The 12,648-nt window shown below is 50.9% G+C and overlaps 2 protein-coding genes across 3 annotated transcripts in view; both read left to right on the top strand.

The window, feature by feature from the left end:
- Window positions 1–1,518: 1,518 nt before the first annotated feature.
- LOC135420344 (glutathione peroxidase 1-like) lies at window positions 1,519–2,817 on the top strand. The gene is made up of 2 exons (XM_064667718.1): window positions 1,519–2,100; window positions 2,202–2,817. Exons 1-2 carry the CDS (start codon window positions 1,534–1,536, stop codon window positions 2,550–2,552), a joined length of 918 nt encoding a protein of 305 aa, XP_064523788.1. The 5' UTR covers window positions 1,519–1,533; the 3' UTR covers window positions 2,553–2,817.
- A 4,611-nt stretch (window positions 2,818–7,428) lies between these two features.
- The window catches only part of USP4 (ubiquitin specific peptidase 4), a 33,999-nt gene continuing 28,779 nt past the window's right edge, over window positions 7,429–12,648 (top strand). For both annotated transcript variants that reach the window (XM_064667693.1, XM_064667692.1), the window contains exons 1-4: window positions 7,429–7,578; window positions 7,727–7,884; window positions 8,127–8,257; window positions 11,721–11,847. In XM_064667693.1, coding sequence (XP_064523763.1) covers window positions 7,472–7,578; window positions 7,727–7,884; window positions 8,127–8,257; window positions 11,721–11,847 — 523 coding nt within the window. In that variant the 5' untranslated portion in view covers window positions 7,429–7,471. The remainder of the gene's footprint in view (window positions 7,579–7,726; window positions 7,885–8,126; window positions 8,258–11,720; window positions 11,848–12,648) is intronic.

Raw genomic sequence — 12,648 nt, 5'->3', positions numbered from 1 at the left:
TGTCACTTGTCACACACCTCAAAAGGTGTCCCTTGAGCCCATCTAGTCCCTCGGGAGCTTCTGGCACTCCTGTGGCTCCAAGTTCAGCTGGCTCCACAGAACGTGTCCAGGCACAGGCCATCACTCTGAGCCAAAAAGGAAGTTCAACTCATTCTGTGTCGTTAAACCTCGCTCATCAAGGACAGGAAAGCCCCAACCTGCACTTCTCTGAAAAGGGCAGGGCCCCAGCAGTAAACTCAGACAATCGGGCAAGTCCCCAGAACTTGCCACAACCAGGGAGTGGAACTATTCCAGCTCCCAATTGTGAGTGGCTTAAAACAAAACCCCCAGACCCTGCAGTCACCTGGGCACCCAGATCAGAGACAGAGCATTGTGTGGTGCCCGTTAGTGACAGCTGGCATTTTGTGACAAGTCCCCGCTCCCAAGCACGAAAGAGGCAGACAGCACAGGGGGGGCCTGAGTGCATCCCCCATGCGGGGCCCAGGCTGTCTTGGCTGGGAGCCAGGGCTGATAAGCAGCTGTCTGACCTTGGGCTGTTGTGAACGGAGCTCACTTGGCACAGATGCTGGCAGGAGCCTCAGCAGGGGCTCCCTGCTTCTCCCTGGGAGCTGTGCTGGAGCTGAGGCCCTGGCTCTTTGTCCCTGCCAAGCTGTGCTTCCCCACGGTCCCTGTTGGTCCAACTCATGGACATGGCCTCGAGGCCTGACCCCGGACCTGCCTCTTCATGAGGTGCTCTGGAGGAGGGCAGTGTTTCACAAAGACCCGTGGAGGAGGGGCTGGGCCACGTTGCCTGGTGTGGGCACAGCCTAGTTCACTTAGGGCTGCCTTGAATCCATGGGAAAAAAGAGCAGTCGCTCCTGTGCGACTTATGGAAGCAGTAAGGCAAGAAATGGAAAAGTCAAGGACAGGAAAAAGCAACCCCTCCTTCTTTTTATCTAGTGAGGATATAGCAAGCTGTAGCCCTTTACCAGCCTCGAAGAAGTGGAAAAACTATAGAAGGATACTAGAAGGGAATTTATGGCCCCTCTTGGACACAAACTGAAGGTGTTCCTCTCCCTGAAGCCACTCTCAGTAGCAGCGGTGCCCTCGGAGGATGCTGCAGCCCTGGCGCTGCGCTGTCACCACAAAGGCTGGAGCTCCTGGGATCACAGAATCACAGATCAGCTAGGTTGGAAAAGACCTCTGAAATCATCAAGTCCAACCTTTCACTTAACACCACCTTGCTTCCTAGACCACGGCACTAAGTGCCACATCCAGTCTCTTCTTAAATACCTCCAGGGACGGTGAATCCACCACCTCCCTGGGCAGCCCATTCCAACGTTTGACCGCTCTCCCTGACCAATTTGCGTTTTGCTGCTTTTTTCCACGGCGTTCCCGATGAGCTGCGACACTTCCCTGTGGATGCTACATCCACTACCCGGGGATGTAACAAACCACCCCGCTCCGTGCCTTCCACCGCTCAGAGACCCGCCGAGCCTTTCAGAGCCGACACGCCTGGCCCGATTCTCCTCGGGACTCCTCCATCGGGCGCCGATGCCGCGGGCGGGGCAGGGCTCGGCAGGGCCGTGCGCGCAGTTCAGGGCGGTGGCGGAGGAGGGTCCCGGCGGCTCGGGGCGGTGGCGGAGGCGGGTCCCGGCGGCTCGGGGCGGTGGCGGAGGCGGGTCCCGGCGGCTCGGGGCGGTGGTGGAGGCGGGTCCCGGCGGCTCGGGGCGGTGGTGGAGGCGGGTCCCGGCGGCTCGGGGCGGTGGCGGAGGCGGGTCCCAGTGGCTCGGGGCGGTGGCGGAGGCGGGTCCCAGTGGCTCGGGGCAGGCCGAGCGCGGCGGCGGCGGGAGCTCAGTGCGGACCATGGCGGCGGCGGGCGCGGGCGGGCGAGCGGCGGGACTGGCGGCGGGGCTGGCGGGGCTGGCGGCGCGGCCGCTCGGCGCGGCGGAGCCGCTGTCGCTGGGCTCGCTGCGGGGGAAGGTGCTGCTGGTGGTGAACGTGGCGTCGCTCTGAGGCACCACCACGCGCGACTACCTGCAGCTCAACGAGCTGCAGCAGCGCTACGGGCCCCGCGGGCTCCAGGTGCTCGGCTTCCCCTGCAACCAGTTCGGCCACCAGGTAGGGCGGGAGCGGGGCCGGGGAGCGGGGCCGGGGAGCCGCCCACCCCATGCGGGCTCTCACGGGCTTTGCGCGGGGCGGGCTTGTTTTTGTTTCCCCAGGAAAATGGCACCAACGATGAGATCCTGCCCATGCTGGAGCACGTTCGTCCTGGCAACGGGTTCAAGCCCAATTTCATCATGTTCGAGAAGTGCGAGGTGAACGGGAAGGACGCGCACCCGCTCTTCACGTTCCTGAAAGAGGCGCTGCCCTTCCCGCACGACGATCCCTCCTCGCTGATGACCAACCCGCAGTACATCATCTGGTCCCCGGTCTGCCGCAACGACATCGCCTGGAACTTCGAGAAGTTCCTCATCGGCCCCGACGGGGTGCCCTTCAAACGCTACAGCCGGCGTTTCGAAACCATCAAGATCCAGGACGACATCGAGTTGCTTCTGCAGAAGGCTCCCTAGAAAGTCCTCTGCCCATTCCCCTCGCTCCCTGCTCCCCTCACTGTGCACCTGCTTATTTTTCTCGCAGGGAGCTGCTGCTCTGGCAGAAATCCCAATGTCTCGTGCAGGTTTTGCTTATGATGGTGCATCTTCCAAATCCTTGAAGTGTACCTGATGTTTTCAAAAGTTGCACGGGAATGTTTGGGAAGCTAAGCCAGGGCAAGCAGCTGTGAATCTCAGTACCTTACTGTGATTCTCTGAATAAAGAAATGTGTACTTTCTTTAAGGCTGTGGCTTGATAAATCTGGGTGAATGGGGTGAAACGTGGTGGGTGCTTTAGCTGTTCATCAGCCTGCGTGGGTGCTCACAGACTCAGAGCACTTGAGTGTGGTGGTGCAGTCAGGCTGAGAGCAGCATGATGGGCAAACAACCTTCATGAACTCTGCAAGCTGTGAACCAGAGTCTGCCCCACATGTAGCGAGCCTGGCAGAGCGGGAGGGTGGCATGGAACAGACAGACCTCACCCCACTGCTTACTGGACCTCCCTCAGGGCTTCCCTGCAGAGGGAACATGCTGGCACATGGCCAGGAGGTGATTTTACACTGACAAGTTCCCAGTGTAGCTACCAGCGACAGGCTGCAACACGTTGATAACTGTTGGGGCAGGGAGATGAGTGATCCTGCAGCCTGGGCTGGGGTAAGAGCCTGTTGGCCAAGGCCCATCTCATTATCTGCCCTCTGTTAGCGGGTGCACCTAGAACAGGAGCAGCACCCGCTGTTGTTGCTGCACCTCCCCTTGTCCCAGAGCCACTGCACCCTCACTGCCTTAGTGTCTCCTGGCTCTATGGCCTTTTGCATGCTGGTAGCTCAGCATGGATCCCTACATACTAGCTCAGCCCTACATGAAACCTGAATCCCCTTTGTGCATCCCCAACACCTTGCAGTGCAGGAATCACACAAATAACCAGTTCTGTCCTGTTCCCAGTACAATACCAGCCCATTCAGCCACTTCTTCCATGGAACTGTGCCTCGCCTTGGAGTGTCCTTGTTGCCCTTTGGGCACGGGAAGTGCATGTGACACTCCAAGTGCAGGTCTGTCAGGGTTCACAAAATATTTTCTCTTTTTTTACTCCTTCCCTAACACTTTTTTGACTTCTGGCAACCACTAAGCTGACAAAAGTATTTAATGGAGTTGCTACAATTGGACTCGATAATCTTAGAGGTGTTTTCCAACCTTAATGATTCTATGATTCAATAATAATTCTGCATGTTGTCCCTGCACAGCAATCCCGGTTTTATAGACTGCTGCTGAATGGCTGGAATTAGGATTGGTTTTCCCTGAAAAACTGTGAGCCTGTGCCAAATTTTACCGGCTGTCCTTCTGCCCAGTGGCTCAGGTCCTTCTGCAGGGACATTTTCACTCCTTAAATGGCTCTGTGAGCACATTTTCATTACAAGCCACTCCTCACAAGGCCTCATAGCACTGATTATAAACTTGGCGTGGGACTGAGGAGTCCTAACCCAGACTAGAAACTTGGGCTCTCAAAGGGAAGGTGTAACACTTTCAAGCATTAGTTTTCATAATAAAAACATTTTGAGATTTGAGGGTCTGGGGGTTTTTTTCCTGTTTGTAGCTTCTCACTTCACAAATTCACCAGCTTCTTTGTTACTGTACCTACATCCAAGGCTCTCTCAAGGCTGAGGAGAGACTGGGGCAGATCCTCCAGTTGGCACCACTCTGTACCCCTGAGTCATTGAGCTTTGAATTCAGATTGCACAATCCTCACTGGGCTATTTTTTAACTTCCAGTGCAGCTTCGTAGAAAAAAACAGGATGTTTTCAGCAGCTATTTCAGCTTTAGAGCAGATGATATATGGTTTAGGGGATTATTTTTTCAGTTAAGTCTACTTCCCTCATTAATGCAGGATGTTGAAATACGTGAAGAGCCCAGGGGCTCTCAGCAGGAGCTCACGGCACTGAAAAATCTTTCTCAACGTGAGCTGTGGCACTTCCTCAATCCTGACTCACCAAACTCGAGCCATTTGAGTGGGGCCTCCTTTGCTCTGCCAGTTCCTCACCAGGCTCTGACTGAGCCCCACTGCCACAGGGAGCACACCCCAACACCTGCTGCTGTTCCATCCTGCCAAAAAGGGCCTCTGGCCGACCCTGCTGGTCAGAAAGGCACTTTACACTGTGCTTATTCAGGCCAAGGGATTTATTTACCTTCCGGCTGCCGGGGCTGTGCGAGCAGAAAAACAAAGCAACAGCTCCAGAACAGATCCAGCCGTGCCAGCAGCAGCACAGTGACGTGATTCCAGGACGAAAATCAGCCATGCTAGCAGGAAAATGAACCTTCCCAGTGTAAGCACACCAGCAGGAACTCTGTGGTGTGGATGAAAGCCACCCAGCCTTGTTATTCCCTGGCACATTTCACATTCCCTGGAATAGCTGGCTCTGGGCTCCAGTGGGCTGTGGTGCAAAGGGCATGGGCTGGAGCCCTCTGGCAGTGACAGGGGCAGCTGAGCACGGCCCCCACACAGGATCTCGCATCCAAACCTTGGTTGGTGTCGTGACCAGAGGGGATGAAGATGTTTCACTACAGGGAGCAGCTCTGTGCTGAGGGGAGACATGAATAATCCCAGGCGATTCCACAGGGATTATAAACCAGCCCAGTTCTATTTCTGTAATTTCTGTAATTTCAGAGAGAAACAGACTGACTCAGAGGGAAACCTTAAAATAAACACTACCTTAGCACACTTGGGTGCTTCCCTGGCTTGAGGATGTTGTCCTTTCAACATCTCCCATCTGTCAAATCTATACTCCTACACTATTTTTTGCTCTTTCTACACTTTTATTGTAAGCAGCTAATCCCTCTGCCGGTATTCCCCTGCTTTTCCATTCCTCTACCCCTGAGAGTTCCATATATTCTCTCCTTTCCAGAAAGTGTTTGCCTCCTCTTCTCTCCCATCCAAATGATTCCCTCCCCCCTTTAGCTGCTGGTGGTTGCCACCAACTTCTTAAATCTTTAAACAAGTTCAGATATTTGAAGCTGTCAGGAGTGTTAACTAGTTCCAAGGAAAATTATCCTTCCACTCCCCACCTCTCTCTCCCACATTCCCTAGTGTTCTGCCTGCCAAACTCTGTCCCATCTCCTGAAATCCTGGCTGGTGAGATGTGGTGTTCAGAAGTGTCTTCTGAACAGGAATGCTGGAGTCTGAGGCCATCCTTACTCAGCCTGTTCAAGGTTCTTTCAGCTATTTAGAATCCCTTTCTCCTCCTGCTGAGCTTTGTTGCACCCAGTAACTTTTAAGACAGCTTTCAGTCACCCTGTTTGATCATTACCATTGTAAGGCAAGTAGGAAACACCTGCTTCCAGCTGTGTGGCACTTGAGAGGGCTTTGCTCCTGTCAGTGCCACTCTTGCAGCCATCGGGTTCAGCTGGAGGCAAGAGCAAGAAGTCAAATGGCTGAAAGTGCTTGAGGAGAATGGAGACACTCCTGTCTACAGTGAAACTGTAACAATATAATTTCCTTGTTCTGAATCAGAAAAGTCTGAATGAAACCATTTAATTGTTTACCACACTTTCTGTGAGGAGTAGGTAATTAATTAGTAGTGAGGTCAGCCATGTAAGCACTATCTCAGAATAGCTGACTCATTCTAAAAACACACCCACCCTTGCCATAACAGGGTGTGTTAGAGCCCAAAGGGGCCGGTCCTCTGAGGAAAACTGGAATAAGTAACACTTAACACTCACTGGAAGGAGAAAATGGTCTTTTCAGTGTTAAGTAAACTGACTTGCCCTCAGAAAGATAAGAGCCCTTTATCGTGTTACCCCACAGCTGCAGCACTGCCCAGCTTGCTGGCAGGAGGCAGAGCCCACCAGCCTATGGTGCTACCAGAACTCTCCCGCTGCAGGCAGTCACAGCCCCAGCACATCACCCCTGCCTTTTTTTTTTTTTTTTTTTTTCCATAAGGTGAATGGATTTCTTTGGGGTATCAGGCATGTTTCAAAGTCTGAATTGTCATTCCCAATTCTCCCACTTCTCAAGGACAGGCTCCCTGAACAGCACAGGACGGGCTACTTGAGGGACAAATGCCTGAAGTTTTCTCCTGAGACACTTTCAAAATCTCTGAGCTCTTTCCAGCCAGTTACTCAGACCTGTTCTCCTGTTTGATACCATAACAATCTGAAGTGCCCTTCCCCAACCCATACCCTGACCACTGTGCTCCCTGAAGGACGAGAGAAAGTGGAGCCACAGTCCAACCAAAGTGTTTCTGCCACCTGCTTTCGCAGAGGCCACCCCGGGAGAGAGAAGAATAAAATGCTTATGAAGAATGGGGTTTAATCTTCAAAGCCTGTGGAAAACACTGAGCCATAGCTCAGGGAGAAGATTCTTGGTGAGAAAGTAAAGCACAAGGCGTCTGGAGCCCAGAGCAGCGGGCTGGCAGCAGGTCTGGCGAATGATGGTGAAACAAAGAATTCACTCAACAGTGAGACTAGCAAGTTTCTCAGGCAAGCTAAGCAAAAATATTTAACAGTGATAACAGCCCCTTTCACTGGGTTGGTGCTGCTGCAGAGACAGAAGGGAACAGAGTGTTGGCAGGTGTGTCTTTATTTGAAGCACTTGAAGAGGCTGCGCCGGGAACGACCCTGCTCGGGGACGAGACCCCTCCCCGCGAGCTGAGTCCCGCAGCGCCGCCGGCTCCCGGCCCGGGTTGGACGCTCATGGCGGCGGCTCCCGCACCCCCCGCGGGCCCCTCACGGTACCGCCCCAACATGGCGGCCGCCGCCACGGCGCGCGCGGCTCCGCCCAACCCTCTCGTCACAGGGCGCGCGCGGGCGGGGCGGGGCCCGTCCCTCCCCCCTCCCCGCGCTCGTGCCCGCGAGCGCGCGCGCGCGCGCGCCCCGACCTCCGCCCGCGCCGGGTCTCGCGCACGGACATGGCGGCGGCCGCGGGCGGCGCGGAGCGGGCCCGGCCGGACCCGGCGGCGCAGCGGGCGGAGCTGGGGCCGCTCCTGGCCACGGCCCTCCGCCCCGGAGAGTCCTGGTGAGCGCGGACGGGCCTCCCCTCCTCTCCCTCTCTCCCTCCCTCCCGGTCCCCATCTCCCGTCCCCCTCCCCTGCGGGCGGCGGGGCCTGCGGGCCCGGGCCGCGCCGCCGCTGAACGGCCGCGCCGGGCGGGGCCGTGCGTTGCAGGTACCTGGTGGAGAGCCGGTGGTTCAAGCAGTGGAAGAAGTACGTGGGCTTCGACAACTGGGAGATGTTCGGCGCGGGCGATCCCAGCCTGTTCCCGGGGCCCGTGGACAACGCGGGCCTGTTCCCGGGGCCCATCGACAACTCGGGCCTGTTCGACGGTGAGTGCTGGGGTAGCGCGCCTCGGGCTCTCCCGAGGAACTTCCCTGCGCTGCTTTCGCTTTCGGAGCCGGGTGTTCGGAGAGGGCACACGGCCGCACCGCCCTGTGCGTGCGGGACCGGCGGGGCTCTGCCTGCCCTGGCAGCGCTGGGGTTCCTGGGCGCCCTGGCAGCGCGTGTGTGGGTCTGGGGATGTAAAGGTGCTGTTTGATGCCGAACGCTCTGCCCTCTGTCTCCCTTTTAGATCCGGAAACTCAGAGTTTGAAAGAACACCTCATTGATGAGCTGGATTACGTGTTGGTGCCCACTGAAGCCTGGAACAAACTAGTATCGTGGTATGGCTGCATAGACGGGCAGCAGCCTATTGTGAGGAAAGTAAGTACGGGTGAATCAAGTTCTCCTCGTCCTGGTTTCATTTTCTGTTCTCCCTCAAACTTAGACGGTTTATTTTGTAGATATCAGCTAAGACAGGATCCTCAGCAGCTCTTTGGAGATAATAACAAGAGGTCTTTTTGCCTTGTTGTCTGAATGAATGACCTGCCTATATTGCAGTTAAATGCCTGAATATTCCGGGGTTCTCAGTTGATGCATTATTCAGGGGTGAGAACCATGAACCTTGTCCTGGTTAACTTTTTACATAATGATTGTTTGGACTGGTGCAGTGCTTTTAAGTTGCATAGAATAGTTTGTGCTTTGTTGACAAATGCAGGTTGTTGGTCAAGCCCGTAGATCTTCCAGGACAGAATGAGGCATTTGAATAAATTGTCTTCTGGTACAGATGGCTTAGGAACTTCCTCTGGAGTTTAAGGTGATTCTTGTTTTCTCTTCCAAAATTCTGTGATTCAAAAATCTTGAGACATATTTGTGATTTTGTCCTGTAAGTCTCACTTTTGTCTGGCAAATGCAGTAATTTATGTGTTCTGAGTTCCAGAAGGTGGAATTTGCAAGCTGCTTTTTTGGAAATCTGTCAGACTCTTGTTTATGGGCAAAAGGGGTTGTGTGTTTTATTTTAGTCTTGTGTTTTTGCAGGGACTAAATTGAGCAGTGCCAGTCTGGGGGATTCATAAAGACTAATCTCTACACCAAGTGAAATAGCACTGATACATGAACAGAATTAGTATCTCTTACATTTAAGTAGCACTGTGTTACAGTAAGGGTTGCTTCAAGGTGTGCAAGACCCAGGAAAGTGTGGCACTGGAAAGGAACTATGATCCCTTTCTTGCAGGCCTGCTTGTGCTGATCAGTGGTAGTGGAATGTTGTCAATCAGTGTGGGCTAGAAATGGTACGTAAGGAGAAAATCTGACATCTTCAGAACCCCTGAATGAACTGGGATCACCAGGTGACCCTCGGTTCACTCAGCTGAGTAGACAGAACTCCCGTGTAAACAAGATCAGGGAAGTGGGAAAGAATTAATTACAGCACATAAGGGAGATGTGGTTTTAGATAAACAAAGAACTTCTTGAGGAATAGCAAGTCTGCACTGAGAGGGAGAATGGAACTGTTACTGAGCAGTGCCTCTCTCAGTGGGGATGCTTTCCTTCCTAAACTGGCTAATTGATTTCACAAAGCCTGTCCTGTTATTGCACACTCCCTTTTCTGAATGATTTAGAAGTTGACAAGGGATTTGGGAGCTACTGGGGAAACACTTGTGTGACAGGCTTAACTGTATGAGCCTCCTTTTCTTGGGGTATCAGATGCCACTTTCAACACTGTAATTACCAAGGGGTAGAGTTCAGACAGAACATGCCACGTTATCCTGGTCGAGTTAAGAGTCAGTTTTTAAAGTTTTGCTATGAGACTGTCTCTATTAAATGTCAACCTGGTAACCGAAGTGGATTTTTTATATCTAAAAAGATGCTGAAATGTAGCAGAATAGTGGGTTTGTGGGCTGTAAGAGCCTCTTACCAAAATACAGAGTGGGTCAGTGGGACACAGAAGCTGCAGCGCTGCACCTGAGTGGAACATGGGAAGGATCTGGTTACAGTATTCTCCAGGTAGCACTGGAAGTAAAGCACTTAAACTTGTGGTCCTTGAATGCTTTAAGCCTTTTCCTAAAGCTGGATCAACTGTAATTCATACATTGAAATAACCATAAAAGTAGGATCTGGGAAGTAATTTTCAGGCATCTTCGATTTTACAAGGTGATATTTCTTCCATTTCTGTGTTTGATGATCAAAAACAAGTACAGGAGGCTTAGATTAGATTTATTTGTGATTCAGGTTTCTTTTGATAGTCTCAAACCATATTTTTGATCAGTCTTCTATAGAGTCCCACTAGAAAGTGTTTTAATGTGCTTCCTCAGCTGTTGAATTGTTGTGCTCAGAGAACAAACAGACTGCTCAGAGAGTGCTTAAAAAGCATCTGCAGGTGATTAGAGACTCTTCTTACCCTTCATTCATCCTAATGAACACAGGAACTTCTTGGAAAGCGCTCTTCCATTTCTGAATATGGCTCTTTATTTGTTCCTAACTATGTAATACTGGAGAACAGGAAGTCATGTTTAGTGAAATTCCTTCTGAAAAAGAAATGGAGAACTTATGATTTGGTTCCTTTGCTTTCTTAAAAAAAGTCTACTCTGCCTATCAAGAAGCTGTTGAACCAGGGAGCTTTAGTTTCTCTTTCTGTTGTAACAGCAAAATACTGAAGATCTTTCCAAATGTGTTTGTTAATTTTTTACCTTTAAAGCACCTTGCATATCTAACACAACCCTCTAAAAGCTCAGAAGAGGGAAGCATAATTTAGTGTAATTCTCACTTAATTGTTTGTTTCCTTTCAAAGCTGGGTGAAGTTTTTTTCTGTAAAATGTTGAAGATGGAGCTCATACCAAGTTTGGTGTCACATGAATAAAATGGAATATTTCTGTTGGAAGGGACTTAATCATCTAGTCCTGCTGCCTGACCAGTTCAGGGCTGACTGAAACTTAATGCAAATTAAGGGCATTGTCCAAAGGCCTCTCAAACACTGTTACTCTTAAAAACTATACCAGCTTGTTCAATGAAATATGGTCTCAATTTCAGAGGCTTTATAGCTGCCAAGAACCCAGGAGATAATTGAGGTGTGGGGTTTTGTTTTTCTTTGTTATTGTGGGGTGAGGTGTGGTTTTTTTTTTCTTTCTTCTCCTGTTATGTTGCAGTTGTCTCATAACTGGCCCGTGGAATGTGCTTTTCTTTCTGGCTCAGTGTGCCTTATAATGTGCAGGTGAAAAGTGGTTTCCAGTCTTAGAGAAAACGTTTCTAAAAATGTGCTGGAATATCCTGGGGTGGGTAAATGCACCTATTGGAGTATTCTCTCCAATGCAAAATTGATTTGAAAACTACTCTGAAGTAAAGCAATGTCATCAAAACAACTTCAAAGGCTTTTTTCTGTTCTTGTAAGGAGAGAGTAATGAGGCAGATTCTGTGCACCATGCAGAAAAACAATTGATGCTTTGTCTTGTGCTCTTCTAATAGAAAAGATTTTGCCCAAGTGTTCCAGGCTTGTTTCCTTCTCTATGTAAACCTTAGCCAAAGGCGGGAGGCAAAAGATAATTTTTTTCTAGAATTCTCTGTGTGATCAAATGTTTTTCAAGGATAATTAGCTGACACTATCAGTTCAGCTGCAATGGGGGACCTTGGGAACTTTGCACTGTGGAAGGAAAGCACTGGGATTTCCTGTGTTTTAAAAACAAAAGAAAAACCCCCCAAACAAGCTGATACAGGTGACTGAATCTGGACTGAGGACAGTGTTCAGTTTATGGCTTGACTCTCAAGACTCTTAGAAGCTTGCATTGTTTAGAGCAGTGTACCATAGAGGACTGCCCAGGATTTCAGCTTCGTGCTGCTCTGTTCTGTGTTGCAGGTGGTGGAGTATGGGCTCTTTGTGAAGCACTACAAGGTTGAAGTTTATCTCCTGGAGCTGAAGCTGTGCAAGAGCAGCGACCCCGACAATGTCGTCAGCTGCCACTTCAGCAAAGCAGATACTGTGGGTGAGTTATTCTCTGGTAGATGAGGCAGCCTCAGAGCACAGCTTCAAGAGGTGATCTGTACCCCCAGAGCAAGAAGGATGCTGTTAAACTGGACAGGGTTGGAGCATGTGGTGTGTGAGAAGAGGCTGAGGGAGCTGCCTTTGGCCTGGAGAAGAGAAGGCTTTGGGGAACCTCATAGCACCTATGCAGAGGTTACTGAGAACTTGGAGTCAGGCTGTTTACTGAGTCACAACAGGCAATAGTTGTAAATTGAAACAGGACAGATTCCAACTGAATATAATAAAAAGGTTTTCCATATTAGGACAGCAAGCCATGTGAGCAGGGCCCAGAGGGGTGGGGATCTCCTTGTGAATGTTGAACACCTGATTGGATAAGCCCCAAGCAGCCTGGTCTGAATTCAGTGTTGATCCCTGACTTAGGATGGTTGGACTAGGAACCTCCTTAGTTTCTTCCAGCCACAGTGATTCTGTGTGCAACACAGGGAGTTGTGGTTGAGAGCTTATGGAGGACATGGCTTAACATGTCCTTAAACATCCATGTCACTCATGTAAAGCAGTTGATTCTCTGATTCCTCTACAATTCCTTCTCCCTAGTGTGTGAATATTTTAGACATCTTCTTATTGGCTTTTTCTACACTTCTCTTGTCCTGAAATTTGGTTTCTCTCTCTCTCTCATTACTATATTTTTCACATGTGAAAATGCTGAATTGTCAGCTGTCCTCTATGTCTATAAAGATGCTTTTTTTCAGTTTGGCTTGACAGGAGTAACTGAAAACACTCCTGTCTTGAGCCTCTGTTGTCA

Source organism: Pseudopipra pipra, chromosome 11, assembly GCF_036250125.1.
Source record: "Pseudopipra pipra isolate bDixPip1 chromosome 11, bDixPip1.hap1, whole genome shotgun sequence".
NCBI classification, from domain to species: Eukaryota; Metazoa; Chordata; class Aves; order Passeriformes; family Pipridae; genus Pseudopipra; species Pseudopipra pipra.
This window is presented reverse-complemented; position numbering and strand designations above follow the sequence as displayed.